Genomic DNA, 21,363 nt, shown 5'->3' on the forward strand with positions numbered 1-21,363 from the left:
TAATCCTGCCTTGTACTGACCAAAGTTGTAAAAAAGTTATCTAGCTGATGTGATCTTACCTAGTTACTGCGCATGTGTGACTCCCAACAAAGATAGTATAGAAATGAGATGTCTCACTCTATAGCTAAAACAAGTTGTCTAGACCTCTCTTCTCCTTGTAGATGTCATGAGTTGGTGTATTATGCACTTTATTGATGAAGTCAACAGTTTTCGGGGGTTGTTTGTGGAGCAGTAATTACTGTAACTGAAGGCTTGGCTCTTACAATACAGACAATTTCAGTTTGCAGAGGTTTGATTGAGCTTACTGTTTTCTCTCCCGCAGTTCCGTTCTCTGTCCATGGTGTCCGAGTGCCTGTTTTCCCTCATCAACGGGGACGACATGTTTGTGACGTTTGCGGAGATGCAGGAGAGCAGCACTCTGGTGTGGCTGTTTAGCCAAATTTACCTGTACACCTTCATCTCCCTCTTCATCTACATGGTGCTGTCACTGTTTATTGCACTCATCACAGGAGCCTACGAGACCATCAAGGTGGGAAATGACTTAAACCAAGTTATCATTTCTGTTTTTCCGACAGCCAGAATGGAGAAGAAACAGGAGAAAAATATTTTAAATTTAAAAAGATTTAAAAAAAATCCTAATGTATCCTCATTGATTTCCACAGCACCAAACCCAAGAACCAATGCACATCACAGACCTGCATGCCTTCATAGCAGAGTGTAAGGACGCACCAAACTCTGGGAAGTTCAGAGGTCTGGAGACCTCGCCTTGCTCCTTCTTCTGCTGCTGTGACAGGTGAGGACGAGAGGGCAGTGTATCTAAGCAACACATCAGCAGGGTTAATTAATAACTGACAGTAGCAGCAAAGGAATAAAGTGAAATTATGTGAGCTTCTTGGTTATATCAAGTCAAAATAAATCCATGCATTTTTGAGTTTTGGGGACTTTGAAAAGCAGACTTGGGGCCATTTGTCCAATCAGCTGCCGGTTTTCATATTTGGGCGACAACACAGATTAGCGCTGCCTACTGTTATGGAGACGTATTACGTCTCGTTGCTTTGGTGTGTACAACTGCCTTTTCTGCCTAGGATCGGCCGTCTGGTTGGTGTGTCAGTTCATTAAGCCTTTCTCAAATCATAAAAAGCAGGGAAACATTAAAGTTTTGAATCTAAGTAAGAAAAAAGAGTTACGAATTGTCGGGTGGCCTCGAAGTTAAGACGCACACATACATCTGCAATTTCCTTTCACTAGTATTTCGAGGTAGAGTGAGCACAGTGAAGCTCAGATTTGAATAATATTGCATTTTCCAACACATTTGGGGTCCTTTGTTTAAGTAAGGTTCATTACCATTGTTGCTCTAAAAAAAGAATATATGATTATGATAGTAAATATCATGACTATAGAAGGTTGTTAAATCTTTCTTTGATTTCCTCCAGGACAACGACATATGAGGATGTCCTGCTGGTGAATTGAAGTTGACTTCACTGACCTCAGAAGCCTCACCATCCTCCCCTGCTGACCACAGGGATGCACTGCACTGCACTCCTGACGCCCAGTGTCTCTGTACCACCATGCTGTATCTGGGTCAAACCTCATCACTCATTTTAGGGAGGAGTCACCATCAGCTGGACCCGCACTCGGTTGAAGGAATGTGTAACAGAAGTCTTCTTGTTGGACCTCTTATCTTTTCTGTCTATGAAGAAGAAACTGAGGGCTGATGCAGAAATTGGCCTGTCCTCTGTATGGACAGGACTTAAGCATCCTGAATGACTAATGCACAGATGCTTCTCTGTTCCTTGTTGGGTTTTAAAAGAAAATAGTATCTTTTCCCATGTATTTAAAGGTGCAATATGTAATGCTGACAACAAGTGGTTAAAATAGTTACTGCAGTACAAATTCAAAATACTGGAGAGAGTTGTCTCCCCCCCTCCTCCTCCCCAGACTTGAAGTTCATGAAGGTTGCCAGGCTGAGACCGTAGCAACCATAGGCTCGCTTTGCCAGACCCTCTTTCAAAGCGCGCTGAAATAGCATCCACAAGAATGTTGCTGTCTCGTACATAGCCAAACATTACTTCACAGCACAGCAGAGTTAAAATGAGATAAAATGCCCATCCCGTGTAGCTGTGACAAATTGTGTGAAAAATTATTATCAGGAGATTTTGACGCTGCGTTGAAGCGAGCCGTCCCGTCACTGTTCCCATGGTCAAAGCTGGAACCAGAGAAGGTCGGCTAACATCTGTGTCCTGTCAATGCCGACAGCAATGTGCCCAAGCAACTGACAGTTAACATGTCATGAATTTATGTTTAGTCTTGCTACACGTAATATCAATGCAGTTTATCAGCCGCGGAAAGTAACTATACCGTAGGCTACTTTGATTCAATTGTAAGGTGCTTTTAGTTGAGTCATTTTCTCCTACTTACTAGGCTACTTCTACAATTCAGAGTCAAGTAGGCTATTGTACGTTTTACTATTATTTTTTAGCTTTAATTACTTTGCAGATTCAGATTAATACATAATAATGTGCATAAATGATGATGTATATAGCGGATAAAGTTGAGACTTTGTTGATCCTGTGGTGAAATTCCTACCTGCCAAGTAATACTTTTATTTTGGTGAAAGTAACTCAAAAGTAACGCAAAAGTAGTGTAAAGCATACAATTCAGAGACAGTAGTATTGTAATATAACTAATTACCCTCAAATGACAGTAACTAGTAATCAATAGTGTATTACATTTTAAAAGTAACTTGCCCAACAATGCATATTGGACCTTTAATGATGCACAATGTTAAACGGGGCAGGACCTATTGCCAAGGTACTAAGTGGGTACAGATGCTACTACGAGGATCTGTTTTTAAACTGTTTTTATTTTTTGTGTTTTTCCTTTTATAGTATTTCAAAATAGTTATTTTTTTAGAACAGGGCACTTAGACATGTCAAAAAACATATCCAACAAATTATCCTTTTCCTTACACCCAATAACTCAAACACCATAATGTCCCTTACACTCAAAACACATTATTTGCTCCAAAAACTACATGAGCGATGTAAATTCATACTGAATGAACAAAATCCACCTTATCGTAGTCTTATTTTTTTTTTTGTGAGGGCATTTTAGGCTTTTATTTTCACAGGATAGATGAAGACATGAAAGGGGAAAGAGAGGAGGAATGACATGCAGCAAAGGGCCGCAGGTTGGAGTCGAACGCGCGGCCGCCGCTTCGAGGAGTAAACCTCTATATATGTCCGCCTGCTCTACCAGCTGAGCTAACCCGGCCACATAGTAGTCTTTTTTTAAGACAATCAGGGAGATGGAGTCCAGAAAAAAGGTTGAATAACAGGACCACAAACAAACGTACAGTATGAGGTTTCAGGTGTGGAATTGATTTGTTTCTCTCCTGTGACTTGCACCTTCAGTATTAAGTGTCAAATTGATTCTTTAGCTGCTGTTTTACTGCACAAGCATCACATTGCCTTCAAATGTGGATACTAGTATTACTGCTGTTGTAGATTGTGTAATGTGTTGCATTGATGTGGTTAGCTACAACAACAAAAGCTATCCTCCATATGCATTCATTCATTTCTTTAATGATACCAAAGTATGTGAAAGAACAAAGAATTCATCTTTTAGAAGGTAGAAATGTTAGCCCCTATCTTCATTTCTATATGACACTGATGGCTACAGTCTACAAACTGTATCCGACGTATTTCAAGAGAAAAATGACTTGAATTGCCTGACAATTTGGAGCAAGGTTTAGGGTAGATAACAAGAAGGCAACTTAATGATAGCAGAAGCATATGTGTAGCTTCGTAATAATGTCCTAGAATAGTGATTCATGCTTTTCAGTCAGTCTGTTGTCTTCATAATGATGTCTTGTCTAAAACTGTAACACAGTGACTGGATCTTTTAGTAGACATATTTAAAGGAGTCTCGTAGTCTGGACTCCAGAAGTTGTTTTTAGGAAAAATGTTTCTTTTATGAAGAGAGAAGATCTCTAGTTCAGTAGCGGGGTTAATGGGATGGAAGATGACAGTATTCTTTTTATATTTTGTTCAATTAACCAGCAGTGTCACATTTTAACTAACTTTGGATCTAGATGATAAATGTATGTAAAATGTATCACTGGCCTTAACTTTAAATTATATGTCTTGCATGTATGTATAATCTAGCATCATCTAGATGTACCTTTCCTACCGTTTGTTTTATTGTAAAAAATGATCTGCACTTGAACTGTACTTCACAAATGCAACCATTAGAAACAAGGTTATCCTGAAGTCATCCACTTGGTGTCATATATAATTCTAATCTACAGAATAAGGTTTTACACATCATCTTTGATATTAAAAAAAATGTTTTGTTTCATTTTGTATTATGATCTAATTTCATCTACAGTAACTTTGGGTGCAGTTCCTGTGGATTGTCAGAAGAGGGAAATGTGTCTGGTCTGGATACCTATCCATGCAACACTGTACTGTACTAAAGGACTACAAGTTTTATTTTTCTCCTTCTTTGGAAGGGGAAAAAATTGAGTAAGTTAAGGTTTATTTTTTAGCACCTTTTTACAACAGGTTACAAAGTGTTTTACAAAATAATGTACCAAAAAAAAATGGTTAAAAGAACAAAAGATGAGTACACTACAAACAACAACAGAACTAGAGGCATCACTAAAACACCCACGAGAGAGTTTGGTGACCAGAGTCCCAGGGGGAGACTGCTCCACAATCTGAACCCCAAAATGCACATGGAGTTTTTAAACAAACTATTATTCTTGATTTTTCTAGCAAATGAACCCTCCCATCTAACACATAGTCGAACACAGCTGTTGTGAATACCCTGCATGTGTCAGTTGAGACACTGCAGCACAGAGCTTTCAGAGGGGAAATTACAATTCTGGACCTTTTTTTTTTTTTCACAACAGTCCAATAAGATGAGCTCATTTCCTGGTTATTGAACTTCCCTAGTGAGTCTTGGCACATGATGTAGCACATCTTTGCCTTCTACCCTCTTAACCTAATATAATCATACATTATGTACTGCTCTGAAGATGCCCCGATGGTTCATGCCAGACTGAGAGGGAGGTAAATGAAGGATTCATATTGAAGGCACCTCTTAAAAATGTCTCTCTCACTTTTTTTTTAGAAAGAGCATTGTCATTTTGACTCTGTTTTTTCTCACAGGATGCGTGTATATGCAGGAGTACATTTACTCAATGCATTTGAGGCACAATGAAAGCCCCAACATGCTGTTATGCTCCAAAAGCTGCTAATGGTCTGTCAGTTGTGGTGGCAGTGTGCTAATGTCGGGTGTGGTGCCTTGTTTATGCCAGTTTGATCTCAGCTTGAATTGAAATCCAGTCACTTGTGGCTCGCTCTTTGAAGTTCAGTTTTTTTTTATCATATCAACAAAGCACCTCAGCTCAAAACTGCAGGCCTGCAGCAGCAGTTTCCTTTTCCTGTCCAATATCTTATATACATAGTCACTAAATCTGCACCTGCCCCGAGTTGGCGTTTGGTGTGTCAGTCTATGTGTGGGTTTGCAAAGTGTGTTTTGTGTCACAGGCAGTTTGGGCAGATGGGTGACTAGACCATGCTAAAGCAACAGATTAAAAATAAATAAATAAAATAAATCTGTGTATAAAAGCTTTGCAGATAATCAGTCTATTCTAATTCTGTTAAGGATTTCTACCAGAGCACAGTGCTGAGCCACACCCTTGTGTAACAACATTATGCATCAATCTGAAATGGATGGGCAGGATGTGAGGGGATTTAGTAGCTTTTTCAGCTCTCTGATATAATGATGGACACCATTAGTGACGAGTTTAGTTAAATAAAGAAAGGATCCTTAAATGGTTTACTGACATGTACTTCTACACTTCTAAAAGGCAGCTTCCTGTAGCAAGAATTTGGTTTCTGGGTTCAGATTTTTATTGACTTTTAAATTATTTTGCAAATAGAATGTTTTAAACCATTTTGTAAATGATGCAGCAGCAAATTTGTTATAATATCCATCGAGTTTTGGGTTTTCCCCTTCGATCTGGCTCAGTGCCCCTCAACGATTGAAAAGGCTGCCAGGCTGCCAGACTCCTGTGAAGAGCGGGGATGGAGAAACAGAGCTAAGACATGACTCACACACTCTCACTCTTCATTGAGGCACATTAACAATGTGTTCACTGATGAGTCCACGGTAGATGATTTCTGGTAAGCCTGCATTCCTCCCTTCACTCACAGAGTTTCAGATTTCTCTTTGCCTCAGTCTTTTTCTTCTGAATATCTTGATTGTTTCCCATTGTCTCTGAGCTTGATTAGAGAAAACAAATGTCAGATGTTTTAACCCATTCACTCTTTCTTCTCTCTGTGAGTTGCACTAGTCTTTGTATGTCTTCTCCCTTTTCATTGATTTCTATTGTTGGGCCTGCAGCTGCAGCTCAAAAAAAAGCATTCAAATTGCAGCTATTGTGGGCTTGTACCATAGGGAAGTGGACACTGCTAAACTACAAGCACAGACTTTTGTGGGATTTTTTTGGTGGTTTTATTTAGGCGTACTCCCAACTATCCAAATCTCAGGAAAGAAAAACTATTTTTGTATGTGAAAAGAAGAACATTTATCATGCAACTTGGTGTGTCAAATTTCATTTTAAACAGAGAGAATTAATGTAGGTGGAAGACAAAGGCAAAAAGTGTATGTGGAGTGTTAATGCTTTACTTTGTATTCATAGCCCCCAAATGGCTATTTTTGGGAATCATTGAATATAACTTATTGCAAGTTATAGTACATGGAGACTCGTGAAACAGCGATATTCTTTTTATCCTGTCTCCTGGAGACTGAAATAGAATAATCAGGGTAATCAGGGTTGTCTCAGTTTGGCTCTAGTATCAACTTTTTTTGGGGAGTTATTGGAGGCATAATTGTTCCCCAACTTCATGAAAGTGCAATAGGCTGCTAAATGGCTGGAATAACCATTTGACCTTTTTTTGGCTTCCCAGTGGACAATTAAAGTTGAGGATATTTAGCTTGAACCAAATGTATTTATTTGTTTATTTATTTAGGGATTCTTTTTATTTATATAAAGGCTACACTTCTTCAGGATTTTCTGTTTTGTGTGAATGTTTTTATTGGTGAAAAAAAAGGTTTATCCCTAATAAAAACACAGCATAAGCGCTCTCTGACCTTAGTTTTTATACAATGCAATTAAATTGCTCCTAAATCCCCAGGACACTCTTCCAAGCACCCTTAGGCTCGAGTTTGGTTTGAGTATGACGTCACTCCTATTTTGCATAACCACCAGTCTCGCGCTGTTGATTGGACCGCTCGCGGGATTTAATCTTTTCTTATGACCAACACGCTTCGTCTTCAATCTGCTGCCGGGCTCCTCGGTCACTCCCCGCCCCCTCCCCGACGGCCCGAGTCCATCCTTCTTGAAGTCTGTTGCCGCCTGCTTCTGCTCAAACGTGGCGGAAGGGACACCAAGTGGGACGCTCACCGCTTATTCCGCGCGGTTATTGTTAGTCCGGTGAAATTTACTGCTCTGCCGACATATTTAGTACATTTTACCTTAGTGTCGGGGCAAAAGGGAGGCACTGTTTGTTTCTCCGGGAGTCTTCAAAAGCAGAGTTGGCGGTTCGGAAGGTAAAAAGAATTTATCACGTACGAAATTATTTAAGTTACGGTGCATCACCTTCTCAATTCTTCATGCTATTTTAACCGTAAAGTAGCGTTGTCTCGAAAATGACTGCTCTGCAAAGGGAAGCCCACCATTTTTGTGAGAATTTTAAATGAACCAGTCGTTGTTTGTTGTAAAGCCCTCTTTGTAATGTGGAGTGACCAGTTTGTGTCTGGATGTGATGATAGATGTGTAACGTTAGCATGGCACACGTCGTTTAGGCGTTGGTTTTTAACGTGTGTTTTACTCTTAAAATTCAATTTATTTGGGTGTACAGTGGTACAAGACTCAGCTGGCACGGTCTTAGTTGTAGAGGTTTCAATTTATTGACTAGCTCCATGTGTTTCTGTCAGCAAGCTGCTGCACGGTACACCGCTATTGTTCTGTGAGGCTAAACTGGGCCTTTTGCTAAACCCGGGGAAATTCAGCTTGTTTGTTCTCAGAGACAAATGGCATTATTAAAGCTCCACTTGCGGCTTAAAATCACCGAGAAACTATGAAAACAATGGTTCTAAAGGTGGGGTCCTGGGACCACTTGGGGGTACTTGACAGGGACCCAAACAACACGCGAAACAGTTTGATGTGAGAAATATTGGTGGTGAAAAGGGATAAAAACTACAAAAAGTATCACATCTGTTTGAAATGTTTTAGGAACTCTTGTTAATGTATTGATCCAAAGAGCGAGTCTAGGCTGTGAATTTATTTGAGATCCTGTTATATATATGTTTTTGGATGAGATTAGCTGAAATCTTTGCATATATAAAACAAATGTATGCGTCAGTCACATGTCATACATCACTGATGTATTGATGGATATACAAAATTACCCTAGATTTTTTTGCGTGCATACAAAAGTCCTTTCAGTGACTTCTCAGTTGTTTCTTGACAAGAAAACATCATCTGTTTTCATATTTGTCTACCTGCACATGGGGTGATCTCATTCTTGGTTTGCCAGAGTGACATGACAAATGGAAGGAATACAGAGAGCAGAGGCAGACTATCAGATGACATTGTATGCAGATCTCAGTGATAGAGGGAGGATGTTCATCATCCAGTGTTTGGCTCAGAGTCTACATTACGTAATCGGTGTGTTTTGGGCTGTCTGGGTGTGTAGGGCAGGGTTTGGATGTGGGAGCAGTGTATCTTTGAGGATAGACTGTTATTTCCAGCCTCTGCATGTGTTTTTATTCTGCACAGCCACTTCTGCTGTCCTAAAGACCAAAGCAAACCAGATGAGGAGCTCATTATAATAATAATTCTCATTTCACTGCATCCTTTAACCTTGAGATAAGTATCAATGGATCGGATACGGTGGTTTAAAAATTGCCTTTTTTGTGACTGAAGCTGGTCTGTGGGGCCTAATAGGAAATGCAGGTGGTTGACATTGCAACATTTGTGGTAGTGTTATTGTTTAAAATGCCACACACAAAGAATAAATCGTGGTGAAAGCTTGCCTCGCTTTTTGGTTCCTTTTTTTGTGTATAATTTAAATTGTTGCCAATTGATGGTGTATTGAATTTTTCAAAGCTATCATCTGTACCACATGGACATTGACACTTTTTAGCCCGTACCTTGTCGGAGAACTCACTCAAAAATCAGGGCAGCTGATTTGAAAGCACAGCTCTTGTACAAGCCAGAGCATTTGCATCTGCTTAGAAGTCAGCTGCTCTTACAGCCTGCAACCAGTGTCAGTCTCAGGCCCACACCCATGGCCATTCAATCTCAACCCCTGTCTGCCTTACTACATCTGTTTAGGATGACATCTGAAGATAAACTATATTCTTTCAACCTTGAGGTTTGTTGTGTATCTCCTGTGTTGCTTTTGGCTGTTCAGCAGTGGGAAGGTGAGACGGTGTGGTGCTGTAACTCTCATCACTGTGGTTTGGAGGCTGTTACTCTCCTGCCCATTAGGATAAAGTGGTGGACGCTGGCACTGCATTTTTTTAGGCACTCAGTCTGTCTGGGACTGAAGCTGGGCTCAGTGCACTGTAATTATTGAAAGAGTAATTCAGCACTTTTGTAGTCTGCTTGTTAGCTTACTTTGGTAGCCTTGAAGGCCATCCCAAATACATTCTGCTGTCAATATAGTGCTTTTTTTTTTCTCTTCTTCTTCAAATACCTAAATGACTTCTAGGGTGCGTTAGTAATTGCACCGCTACATATTTCAGCATGTATAGATCTGTTGCAGCCAATAAGTGAGATAATGGGAAAACATCTATATGGTAACTGTATAAAGAAGAATATATACATATTGTACAAAGAGGCTGTTGTCTTAACTGAAGCTGCATTCACAGTGCCTGTGTCGGTCATCAGTCGGTGTGGCAAAAACGCAGGTCTGCCTATTCATTTTGAATACAAATGCTGCGTTTAGACTGCTGGGGTGCCACAGGACTTATCCAAGTTGGTCTGAGGTGAGTCAGTGCACAGCAGCTATAAGGTTGTTTGTTTGTTTGTGTTGAGCAGGCTCACCATATCCTGTTATCGACCCTTTGCTCTGCCTCTTGATAGGCAAGAGAAACAATCTTGTGGATTCAGTAATGTGTGTGTGTGTGTGTGTGTGTGTGTGTGTGTGGTTCACAGAGAACCACACACCGAGAGGCAGGCAGGCAAGGTGTGGGATCACTGTCCCATCTGGCCTCAGCTCACCCTGCTCAGTCAGAGGCATGGTAACAGATCTGTCCCTCGGGCTCTCGAGCATTATATTGACTATTTTCCTGCCTGTCTATAGCCAGTTGGCTGTTCCACAGTGAGCCACCGCTGGCTGGCTTTAATACGATATAACTGATGTTAGCTCTGACATCTTTACAGCCACCCATCCTTGACAAAATCTCTTTGTTTGGTTCTTTTTATTTTTATTCTGAATTGAAGTTACTTAAAATAACAAACCAACAATGTGAAAAGGAGTAGTGTTTCAGCTTTCCTCCTCCAGCCCCCTCCTACTTTTATTAGTTAGACATCAGAAAACAACAGGAAATGAAAAGAGATAACGTGGGGCAAATGTCCTTGGCGGGAAGCCGGTATGAGTTTGATAGTGCAGTATGCCATCTATGGCAATGGCTTCATTCTATAACTCCCTGCCTACCTCTTATTTTCCAACCAATTTTAGCCATCCTTCTGCAGCCTTTCAACTAATTTCTAACACAAATCCTCCTCCTCTTTTTCTTTTTTGTTACTTTTTTAATTTGACTTATGTGACCAGGTGTGCCTATTAAGGAGGATTAATTGTTGTTGGTCATTTACCACACACTTCACTGATCTGATAACAAATGAGCAAAAGCAAGCCCGACCTGAAACTTAAGCTCATGTTGGTATTCACAGCATGCAATGTGTAACTCTTTAATGCCATCATTTAGCAGTGACGTGCATGGGACTACAGCTGCAGATGTAGGTCTCTGAATGGAAAGTATAGATTAACCTGTGACAGACTAGCAGTCCTTAGAGGTTAAATTTAGCTTGAAGTTACACACAGTTCATGCATGTGATATATATATATATATATATATATATATATATATATATATATATATATATATATATATATATATATATATATATGTATATATATATATATGTATATATATATACATATATATATATATATATATGTATATATATATATGTGTATGTATGTGTGTCTACTGTATGAAAGAGGCGTCCACCATCTTTCCTTCTTTCACCCTGCAGCCAATTCAATATTTTTGGGTGACGGTACCCATGCCACCTGCTACCCCCTCCCCAATCCAGTTGCACTTGTTAATCCACTCAAAACCTACCCCCACTCCCCTTTGCACCATGCTTGAGGGGGTTACATGGTGCACACTGAAGACAATAGGCCTTGTCTACCCACCGTCCCCCTCATAGTACCCTAATGTATTACCCAGTTATGCACACAAACACTTGAGATGATCATGATTGGAAGTTGTTGTTGTTGTTTTGTCCAGATTTAATTGTATACACTCGGTTCCCTCCCTGGTTGATAAAAACCTATCGACTTTACTCGCCCCGCTTTCAGCTTCTCTTGGTGGCAGCAAGGCCTGGCCCGGTGCTTTTTTGAAACCCTTCCAGGTTTGCAACAGATTGTAACCCACTTCCCTGCAGCCTTTCAGGCCACCCACTGCCAGTAGCCTCTAGTCCATCCCGTTTTGACTGCCACTCCCTTAAAGGCTAACTGGCTTAGTCCATTTAACTTGTAGCCACACTTAACCACCTGCTCCTAATGGCCTTATTGAGTAGCTCACAGTCACTTACCACATGTTAATGTCACGTATGGAATTGATTAGAATAAGCTGTGTGCTTAATGTAAACCAAACCTCCCCCTTGATGAAAGTATGTTTTTTCTTTCTTTTTTTTTGATGATAAAGGCATTGGCTTTTTTGTCAATGCCTTAACAATGTCCTGTTGCACCAATTTACTTTAGTTCGATGCCTTCCAATATAAGGGATTTGTCAAAAGAGGTATGAGGTAGAAACATTGAAATTTATTTATATATTTTATTATTATTTAAATTTGTGAAATATCCCCCAAGGACTCATGATGCACTATATTTGTGTTTGTGTGTCAGAGCGAGAGAGACAGCTTGTGGTATGCAGCGATAGAGGCAACTATTCAGCATTGTGCTTCGTAGGGCTGTATTTCACAAATGCTTGACTTGTATGCACTCTGCCTTTCCTGTCAGCGTGCTTTGAGACATATGTGGGCCTGTTCCAACAGCAGTTGGAGTTCTTTTCTTTCTCTCCCTTCCCATCACTCTGTATGTTTTTGAACTAAAAACTCACTTGATGAACAGAAGCGACACTACTGCCTTGTATGGTCAGACAGAGAAATAGGAGGCTGTGTGTAAAGGCCTGCTGCTCAGTTAATTTACTGTCAGCTTTAATAGGGTTTTTTTAGGTTCTGTAGTAGTGACAGGGATTGGCGTGTTGGTGAGCAGTTTTCACAGGATCTGAGCTGTTGTTCTGAAACGAAGCTTGAACCCAAAAGAGGAAAACCCCTTCCTTTCCCAAACATGATCTAAGCTTCTTGTTTTGCTTTTCATTCCTCTGCCTAAACTGACCATCTTCTTCCTCTTAGCCTACTCAATCACATACCATTGTGTCTACACTCTCTGTATCTTGTGTAAGTGCCTCAAACTCACACCAGAGGAAAGTCGGTTAGCAAAACTGATTCATATAATTTGTAAACACTGTCGTACTGCACTCCCAGACCTGTAACCATGGTCAAGTTCACCAGACCAGCTTTTGTTTGTTTTAAATGTTTACAGGTGCGGTTCTAGTAGGAGCGTAGAGTTAAATAAAGTATGCCTGTGGATTTGAAAGAATGTAGGAAGTGGAAGTCCACTAAATTCCAGCTTTAACAATTTATTACCTCGGCATGCATGTAAATTTGTGCTAAATTCATTTTCTTGTTATGCACACTTTCTTTCTACACATCATTTGCTCACTCACACTGCCCCATCTTATGTACACACACATTCATTGGACTCCCTATGACCCTTAACTACTATGCACAAAGCCAGCTGTCGCTGTGTAGCCCTGAGGAGTCTTGAGGAAGTCAGCAGAGCTGGGATGTGGATGGGTCAGATGTGCTCTTGATACCTCTGCTGCTTTAGGCCTTCCCTCTCACGATTAATCATCTTGGAGCAGATACAGCATTGACATGGATCTTAAAGTAGAAACTGAACATCAGGCAACTACAGTGGCTAGCTTAATATCCAAAATAGGGCTGCAACGAAAGATCATTTTTATTATCAATTCATCTGACAGTATTTTCCGGATAAACCTATTAATCATTTCATAAACGGATCAGAAAAAAATTACAATTTCTCAGAGCCTAAAGTGATGTCTTCAAAAAAATATATTTTTTTAAACTCCAAATATATACAGTTTACTATGCATTTAAGACAAATAAATGAAGCAAACTATTACATTTGAGATGCTGGGAGAAAGAATATTTTTTGCTTTTAATTATGACGTAAAGGATGTATCTATATCAAAATAGTTGGAGATTTATCTGTTCAACTAATTAATTCAGCTCTAACACAAAAAGGCACCTAAGGAAAAGTAGACCTTGAATTTGCATAAATATGTTCCTAACTTTCCTTCTCCGACTTGTGTTTATACTCACAATCAATGTTTTAAACTCCTAATGTGTAATGTCTCTTTACTGTTTTGTAATTACAGCATTGTTGCAGTAGTCTGGGGTAAATCTACAGATGACATTAAGCCCCAGCATCAGTATCAACAAGTATTCATCCATCACCACCTCCAGCAGTCTGCTCAATGCATTCCAGACCCCTGCCATGCTCTCAACACCGCTTAATCCCCATCTGCTTGTATTAGACACAGTATTAAAAATGACCCATTTTGTCAGGCATCACTTCTAATGTCTGGACGAGTAGATCAAGAGACTTGAGCGAGAGAGAGGTACGACAGATGTAATTAAACTGCCTCAAGACAGAGGTCAGGAGTAAAATTTAATGACACACAAGGCCATATTTCTTTATTAGAAGAAGTGGAATGTAAATGCCACTAAAGGCCCCTTCTCCGTCTAGACAGACTCCCTCTAACAATCTTGCTTTGTGATGGCTGCTTGATTTAAACGCATGCTGCTGCATTTTTTTTCAGCCTTTAGCACTTTTGTTTTCATCACAATACTTGTAAATGAATTGTAACACATTGTAATTGTCACCAGGGGTATTGAGCTAATTGTGATAATAGCCATGTGGCGCTGGCTAGCAAGAAGGCATGCTGCGTCCTGAATATGGTTTTAAATCTTCAATGAACTAGGATTTGTTATGCAAATGTAGACCAAGAGAATGGCAGACAATAGAGGTTTTCTTGTATTTCAATTAAAATGCATGAGGCTGTTCACCTTGACCAGGCAGACCATTTTAAAAATGCTGCTGGTTTTGTGCAGTCACTTTTCTGAACATAATGGTTGTAAAGTATTGATGTCAAGAGTGTGTGTTCTGATGGATATGAAAATGAGCAACAGGTAGCTCTGTAGAGCAGTCTAGTGTAATTTAGTAAAACATCCCTTATCTGTGCGTGTATGGATGGGATTTTTAATGTTCCATTCACTTCCTGTCTGCGCTGCGTCACATAGTGTCAGCTGGTTAGAGATGATGCCTTTACTTGCCCAGAAGGGGGTCATTGCATGAGGAATGTGATTCATTCTGCTAAGCCCCTGGCATTAGTAGCTGGACTGGCAAAACTATGTCATGCACGTCACGGTGCCAGTCAAATTCCCTGTCTCACTGCTTTTTTCTTTTGGAGCAGCTCCTTCCTCTCTGAATAAACTGGGTGGCTTATTGACAAGTAAAGCCTCTACCTCAAAGAGCAAGTTTGACCTGATGTAAATACTTTCTTACACAAACTCTTATGCCAACCCACTAGGGCTGCACGATTTAATTAAGAAAAAACAGTGTGCTGTGTTCATGACAATAGTCTCTGTGTGCACTGCAGTCTCCCTTCACTCTTCACTTTACCAACCGTATTAACAACAGATGAGGCCACTGTGTCTTAAGAAGCTTGGTGTTTTTATTGTTAACTTCCTTTACATCTTTACTATCTCTTTCGGCTCGCTTTTCCTTCACACAAACACTACGCTAAGTCCCACACCACTCACTGGTCGCTCTCCTCGCTTGCTTCACCACTCACACACTGACTTCTCTCACTCAATGCACCTACCATTTTCTCTCTCTCACTAATGCCTGATTTATGCTTCTGTGGTGAATCTGCCTTCTGAATTACGCTACCCCAGGGATGTATTAAGCGTTCCCCTCGTAACGTCTACAAAAGATGTGACTAATCACTCTGTTTAGGCAGTAGCGTGTGTCATGTATCAGTGTCCAGGGCTTCCGAGCAAGCAGACTTTAAGAGGAGATGGACAGATTGTATTTTGTAAATTAATAACTGGTTATTTTATTATATTATACAAATCTTAAATGTCAGTTTATAATGGCATACAAAATGTATTTTAATAGCAATTTGGATTTATTTTACATTATTTCCTTTGTGCTGTTGATCAAAAATGTCTATATTGAAAAGTTTTTTTCATTTTGTGAAATAAGTTATTTGAAAAGTATCAAGTAAAATGCAAGTAACTAGTATTTCTTTGCTTCTTTAACTTTGTATGTTCAAGTTGAAAAAATTGTGCATTTTCCTTGATAATCAAGCAAGTAGACTCATGATAAAATTATAGCAGTATTGTAAATCGCATAGTTTCTCCATATTGTGCAGCTCTACAACCCACCAGGAATAAAATCAGAAGGACCAGTGAGAAGCAACCTTGCTAACCACTTCTCTAGGTTCCCAATTTGCTAAAGGTTTCCTTTTCATTTAACCTGAGTATTGACAATGGATATGATTTGCGCAACACTGACCCAAAGGCTGTGCACTTTATCAAATTATCTTTTAACGGTTTATATTTTACAAAAGAACGGAAATCCAGACTTTGTGTTGGTAGGGTGTGTTGAGATTTGTAGTCATAGAGACCAGAATAAAACGAGAGACAGAAGAAGGCAGCAGGAGGAAAACCTTTTCAGTGCGTTGTGGCTGAACCAAAGGGTAGGACTTAATTATTTTAAACAAGAGATTAGGGGGTTTTAATGGCTGTATGTACAGGTGTGGAGTATGTGGTTATCAGCTCTAAACTGGCCAAACAACTTATTCAAAAATTGGATACAAATGGTTCATTTAGACATTTGTATTTTGATTATGAAACATAATTGCTTGGCTTACCTCAAGTATATTGATACAAAAAAGTAAAGACTAACGGAGATCTTTTTTTTTATTTTTTCGTCTCGTAAACAGTAGTGGATTCAAAGAAACATTTTTGGAGAATGGGGCCACAGTATTGTTACCTCATATGATGATGTGTAACTGGCGAGGAAAAATGTTTTTTTGGTTTTTTTTTTAAACTTTTGGACAACAGTAAGTGCTTATTCTTCCGAAGACTTAATTCTAAAAGTGTTGTTAAATTTGTGATTCAGATGCTTTTGACATCCTAAAGGCAAATGTTTTTTGTTTTTTTTCTACTCTGAGCCTGTATAAAAGCACTCGGTATCTCATGTCGGTGGAAAAGTTTGCTCATTGGAACTTGTAACCTTTCCAAGATGTTTTTTAGTTATCTGGCTTAATGGCTTGCATATCATAAATTTTCTACAGCTATGACCTTATTAGTTTGCACTGGAAGGGCAGAGTCTGGTCTCCTTCTGAATTGCTGTTATGGTTTGTTCATTCTTATTACTACTTCAGGCTTTCTTGCCTACTAGAAAGAACCTATTATCCTTTACTCTCCCTTTTTCTAAGTGTTTTTTTTTTTGTTTTTTGTTTTTTAAATCATTTTGTCATATTAAAGTAAGTCTTATTCCTCTCAATCTGTTTTTGTTTCCACTTCAATCAATCTTACACAGCTTCTTTCCTGGGCCATACAGAGGTTCTACGGACTAGACCATTTGTGTAGCAATTTACTGGAAGCAGATCTATTAGTTGTGGGAGGAGGGGAGGAACAAGTGGCTGTAGGAAAAAGAGAAGAATAAGGGGGAGGGGGAGAAGCTACTGTGGTTTGTGGGGCAAAGAAGTTGGGGTGGAGGGGATGATTGAGAAGGAAGTAAACCATAACAGATCTGGAAAGAGTGTGTGTGTCTTGCACTCATTAACATCTCGCCCCTTCCTCTTCTCCCACCTCACCACAGCTTCTTCTAGTGCATGTGAGCAGAGTGGTGAAAATTTCTGCTCCTCCCTCGCTGAGCTGTTTGTTCCCACCGCTCCCCCGCTCAAGCTGCGCCGGGGCACTGCGCTCAACTACGTTTCTTCCCCGCTTTGCTCAAAAACAAAAGACAATTCTTGCCAAATGGTGAGGGACCAAAAAAAGACATCTGCTCACATGCTCTGGTCTACGTCATTTTCAATATTTCCATGAGTGTTGTCAATTAGGAGTCTCCTAGCACACAAATGTCTGAGCGATCACAGGATGATGTGACAATTATCATCTGCTAAGAGAGGAAGACCATGGCTGACAAGTGGGCCATTTGGTGCTTGTTTTCCACCTCCTCCCTCTCGTCGTCCTCTGTAGGCTGTTTCAAATCGGGAAATTGTAATGCCTCTCTTGGCTTTCAGCTTTCCAAACCACAGCTTTTTCCCTTTTTCAATTTCAAGATGCTGGAAGCCATTTGAAAAGCCGTTTTTCACAAGTCATCAGATTTTTTCTTTCTATTTCTGCCCCATAAAATGTGCAGTTAAAACAATCTATGGTTCCTTTTTATTGTGTTATTTTAATAGCCATTCCTAAGTTTGTTTTGGTACCGCACGGATTAGGATGATTAGGTTGCATTATTAGTAGTTCTTTTAGATGGGACAACCAGTCACTGTGGAGCGGGATGACTGGTTGAGAAAACAGATTTGTTGGCATCTGCTCACTGCTCACTTCCTGTTTTTCTGACTCCCCAAATTCCTTGGAGGCCCCTTGCCATAAACTGCATTTCCTTTGGCTGACAGTGACATGTTTTATCATATGACTTCATAAGTAGTTTAACAACGTTTATGTCAGATGGGGAGTACAGTAAAATATATCAGTGATGTCCTTGTGGTGATGTGTTTTTTTGTTCTTCCACAGTGTGTGAGTAACTGACCAATCAAGACGAGTGTGAGCCCCTGGACCTTGTAAGTTAGCAACAACTTCTGCGTCCACACCTTCAGAAGGAGGGAATGAAACCGGATGGGGATACCATGGAAACCACGGAGCCCACTGAATCTGCAGCAGTAGCAGAGCCCTCCTCATTGCAGGACAACGTAACGGAGCAGGCCCCATCACGACCAGAGGAAGCTGCAAATGATGCAGCACCCGGGGCAAATGGCAAGCAGGTGGGAACAGACCCCAAAGTCAAACCAAAGGCTGTTGCAACTAAAATCCAGCCCACAGCCAAATCTGCAGGGGCTGTTGCGACCAAAATCCAGCCCACAGCCAAATCTGCAGGGGCTGTTGCTACCAAAATCCAGCCCACAGCCAAATCTGCAGGGTCCTCCGGATCACGGCCAGGGACTGCCTTGCACCGCACAGGGAATGAAGTCAAATCCTCTAAAAATGCATCTACAGCTGCAGTCAAGAAAACTGCAGCCACAGCATCAGCAGCGGGGGCTGTACCTAAAAGACTGGTGGGTGTAGCAGCAGTTTCCTCCGCAGCCAGGAACCAATCTAGAGTGCCTGAAAAGAAGCCTGTTGGAATGGCCAGGACTGCCTCAGTTGCTGCTGCCACAGCAACAAATGGTACCAGACCAACAACAGTGAATGGCATTCCTAAGAAGAGACCAGTGGCTGAGACTGTTAATGCAGCTAGACCTAAAACCGCAGGTAAGTCTGAGATAAGTAAAAAGGAATGGAAATGAATACTTATTTCATTTTGTGTCTGAATATATGATTACACTTTTCTCTGCTCTCTTTGAAAACCTATGCTTAAACAAGTTTTGCTTTTTCTCTTGTTCTTACATTTTTTTTGTAGCTCCTGCTGGCAGAGCAGCGGCGTCCACTGCCCCAAAACCCAGCACTTCCCCCACAACTAAAGCTGGTGGTTCCACCACGTCAAAGATCACCAGGTACGCATGTCTATCACAAGCTAAGTTTTCATCCACTTGTCAATCGAATTATCTGAAGTTCGGTTTAAATAAAACATGCGAATAAAGCTGAAAGTTTTTCCATCCAACAACTTAAAAGTGAATAAAAATCAGTGTGTATTGACGTCACATGCTGTTTTGCGATCAAATTGGTGTATTGAATTGATTTGAAACATTTTATTTTTGCATTGAATCGCACAACATTTAAGCAAACTTTTGCGAACAAAGTTTTTCTAGACAAAATGGATCGTGCCGTCTACCAACAAATTATCAATATTGCACAAGTTGTAGTGCTAATGTGCCAGCTGAAGGCAACATATCAAGCTATAATAAGAAAATTACACTATCAACACATTGCTGTGATGATGCAACTTGTCTTTTATTTTCCCTGCGAGACAACTCATCTTTTTTTGAGGCATGCCTCGCTGTTTGAGTGCCTTCCATTTACTCTGGAGGACGTACCACGGCTTGTTGTAACCTTTGATGGTCATTTCCTTCGTGGGTTACTGATAAATAAATTCAGAATGTCTCTTGTCTCCTCGTTCATCCACTTATGTCTGTCTTTGTTGACATCCACAATGTGTGCAGACAGATCAAAAATACTGGGCGGAAATGAACTAAAACTTCGTTTTTTGGCTGGTTGCAACCATAAAATTACCTAAAACTTAATCGCAATTCATTCATCAAGATAAAATCCGATGAGGCCAAACATATTTCTTTTGAGTTGATATTCATGAAATTCCATCTAATTTTACTGTTTCCATAAGGCATTTTTTATTTGATATTACTTTCAATATGTATGTCAATTTGGATAAAAACGTGTGGATGGAAACATAGCTACTGACAGCAGGGGTGATAACGTAGCCTAGCATGACAAAACAAAACAAATTGGCAGTATCAATCATAGATTAAAAAAAAAAAATAGGGGCACCTATAGCGCGTAACAACAAGCCTGTAAACAGAGGCTCCAATGAAGAGAAGGGAGAGCATTGGAGCGCTTTACAACCTATTTTATACAGTCTGTTTAAAACTCCCAGAAGAAAGTAGTAGTTTGTTATGCAGTCGGCTCATAAAATTCAAAGACAATCAAAGTCATTAAAAAAAATAAATTAAAAGAATCTTATTTAAAAAATCAAGATTTTTTTTTTTAAATTTTTTATAAAGATTAATTGTGCAGGCCTAACGTACAATGGGAAAATGTCCATAGCGCACTCAGACATTTGAATAATAAAACATTTGTATTAGGATATAACGGTATACAGACAAAGTCTCTTCACATGAGAAAAAATGGGAACTTTAAAGTCATGCGGTTGGAAAAACTTCTTTTTATTTTACTTTCTCTGCTTTTTTTCTCTCCATGCTCTGCATTGTTTCTGTCATTCACAGACATCTTCCCCCTGTCTGATATCTGAACTTTTTAATCCCCCTTACAAACTGAATGACAGGGTGACTGTTTATCTTGATACCCTGAAAGCAAGCAGTGGAGAATGATGTCCATTGTGGTCTTTGGGCAGTTATTGAGTCAGATTTCGCTTCACGAGTGAGTCATGTTAACAGAAATAACCTGAGACAGAGGGCCTTAACAGAGGCAGCGATACTGAAGAACTACCACTTTGTCCCAAACAGACCCCCTGGCAGAAACCAGCCCCACCTCTCCAGGGCAAAGGGCTATTGACTTGGATCATAATCCCTTTCATACTGAGCTGGTGGTTATGATAGAGAAGACTCTGGTTGGACTAAACTTACTCAAACTGCTGCTCTCAAATGATCATTTGGCTGTTTTTATTGTAGATCTTGTCCTTTTTAAAGTTACTATCAACTAGAAAGCTTTTATTCGTAAGACATAAATATCAGTTGGTGGTTTCTTCAAATTTTTGTAAAGTTGTGATTACATTCTCTCACCACTTGTCTTCCCTCGTAATGACCTCTTATTAAATAAAGGAACAATGTACTGCATTATTCTGTTTTCTGAAGTGGCACAAGGTAATTGCACTTATAGTTTGCTATAAGAAATAATTTAAGTGCCTATTTGTGTATATTGGTACCAATTTATATACCTCAAAAGAGAGGTGAGACATTTCAAGTGTTGGCGTC

General features: G+C 39.9%; 2 protein-coding genes across 6 annotated transcripts in view; both read left to right on the plus strand.

Annotated features, from left to right (window-relative positions):
• Window positions 1–4,498, plus strand: part of LOC116706740 (mucolipin-1) — a 64,269-nt gene extending 59,771 nt beyond the window's left edge. For both annotated transcript variants that reach the window (XM_032543714.1, XM_032543723.1), the window contains exons 12-14: window positions 323–529; window positions 663–793; window positions 1,434–4,498. In XM_032543714.1, coding sequence (XP_032399605.1) covers window positions 323–529; window positions 663–793; window positions 1,434–1,470 — 375 coding nt within the window. In that variant the 3' untranslated portion in view covers window positions 1,471–4,498. The remainder of the gene's footprint in view (window positions 1–322; window positions 530–662; window positions 794–1,433) is intronic.
• A 2,857-nt stretch (window positions 4,499–7,355) lies between these two features.
• The window catches only part of prr36a (proline rich 36a), a 33,406-nt gene continuing 19,398 nt past the window's right edge, over window positions 7,356–21,363 (plus strand). For 2 of the 4 annotated variants that reach the window (XR_004336314.1, XM_032543805.1), the window contains exons 1-3: window positions 7,373–7,624; window positions 18,269–19,009; window positions 19,158–19,251. Coding sequence is in view for 3 of the 4 variants with exons in the window: in XM_032543805.1 (XP_032399696.1) it covers window positions 18,367–19,009; window positions 19,158–19,251 (737 nt within the window). In the remaining variant the exon portion in view is untranslated. Of the gene's footprint in view, window positions 7,625–9,568; window positions 9,578–18,268; window positions 19,010–19,157; window positions 19,252–21,363 lie in introns of all 4 variants that reach the window. The other 2 variants (XM_032543826.1, XM_032543817.1) reach the window with 2 other exon arrangements.

Source organism: Etheostoma spectabile, chromosome 2 (genome assembly GCF_008692095.1).
Source record: "Etheostoma spectabile isolate EspeVRDwgs_2016 chromosome 2, UIUC_Espe_1.0, whole genome shotgun sequence".
Taxonomy (NCBI): Eukaryota; Metazoa; Chordata; class Actinopteri; order Perciformes; family Percidae; genus Etheostoma; species Etheostoma spectabile.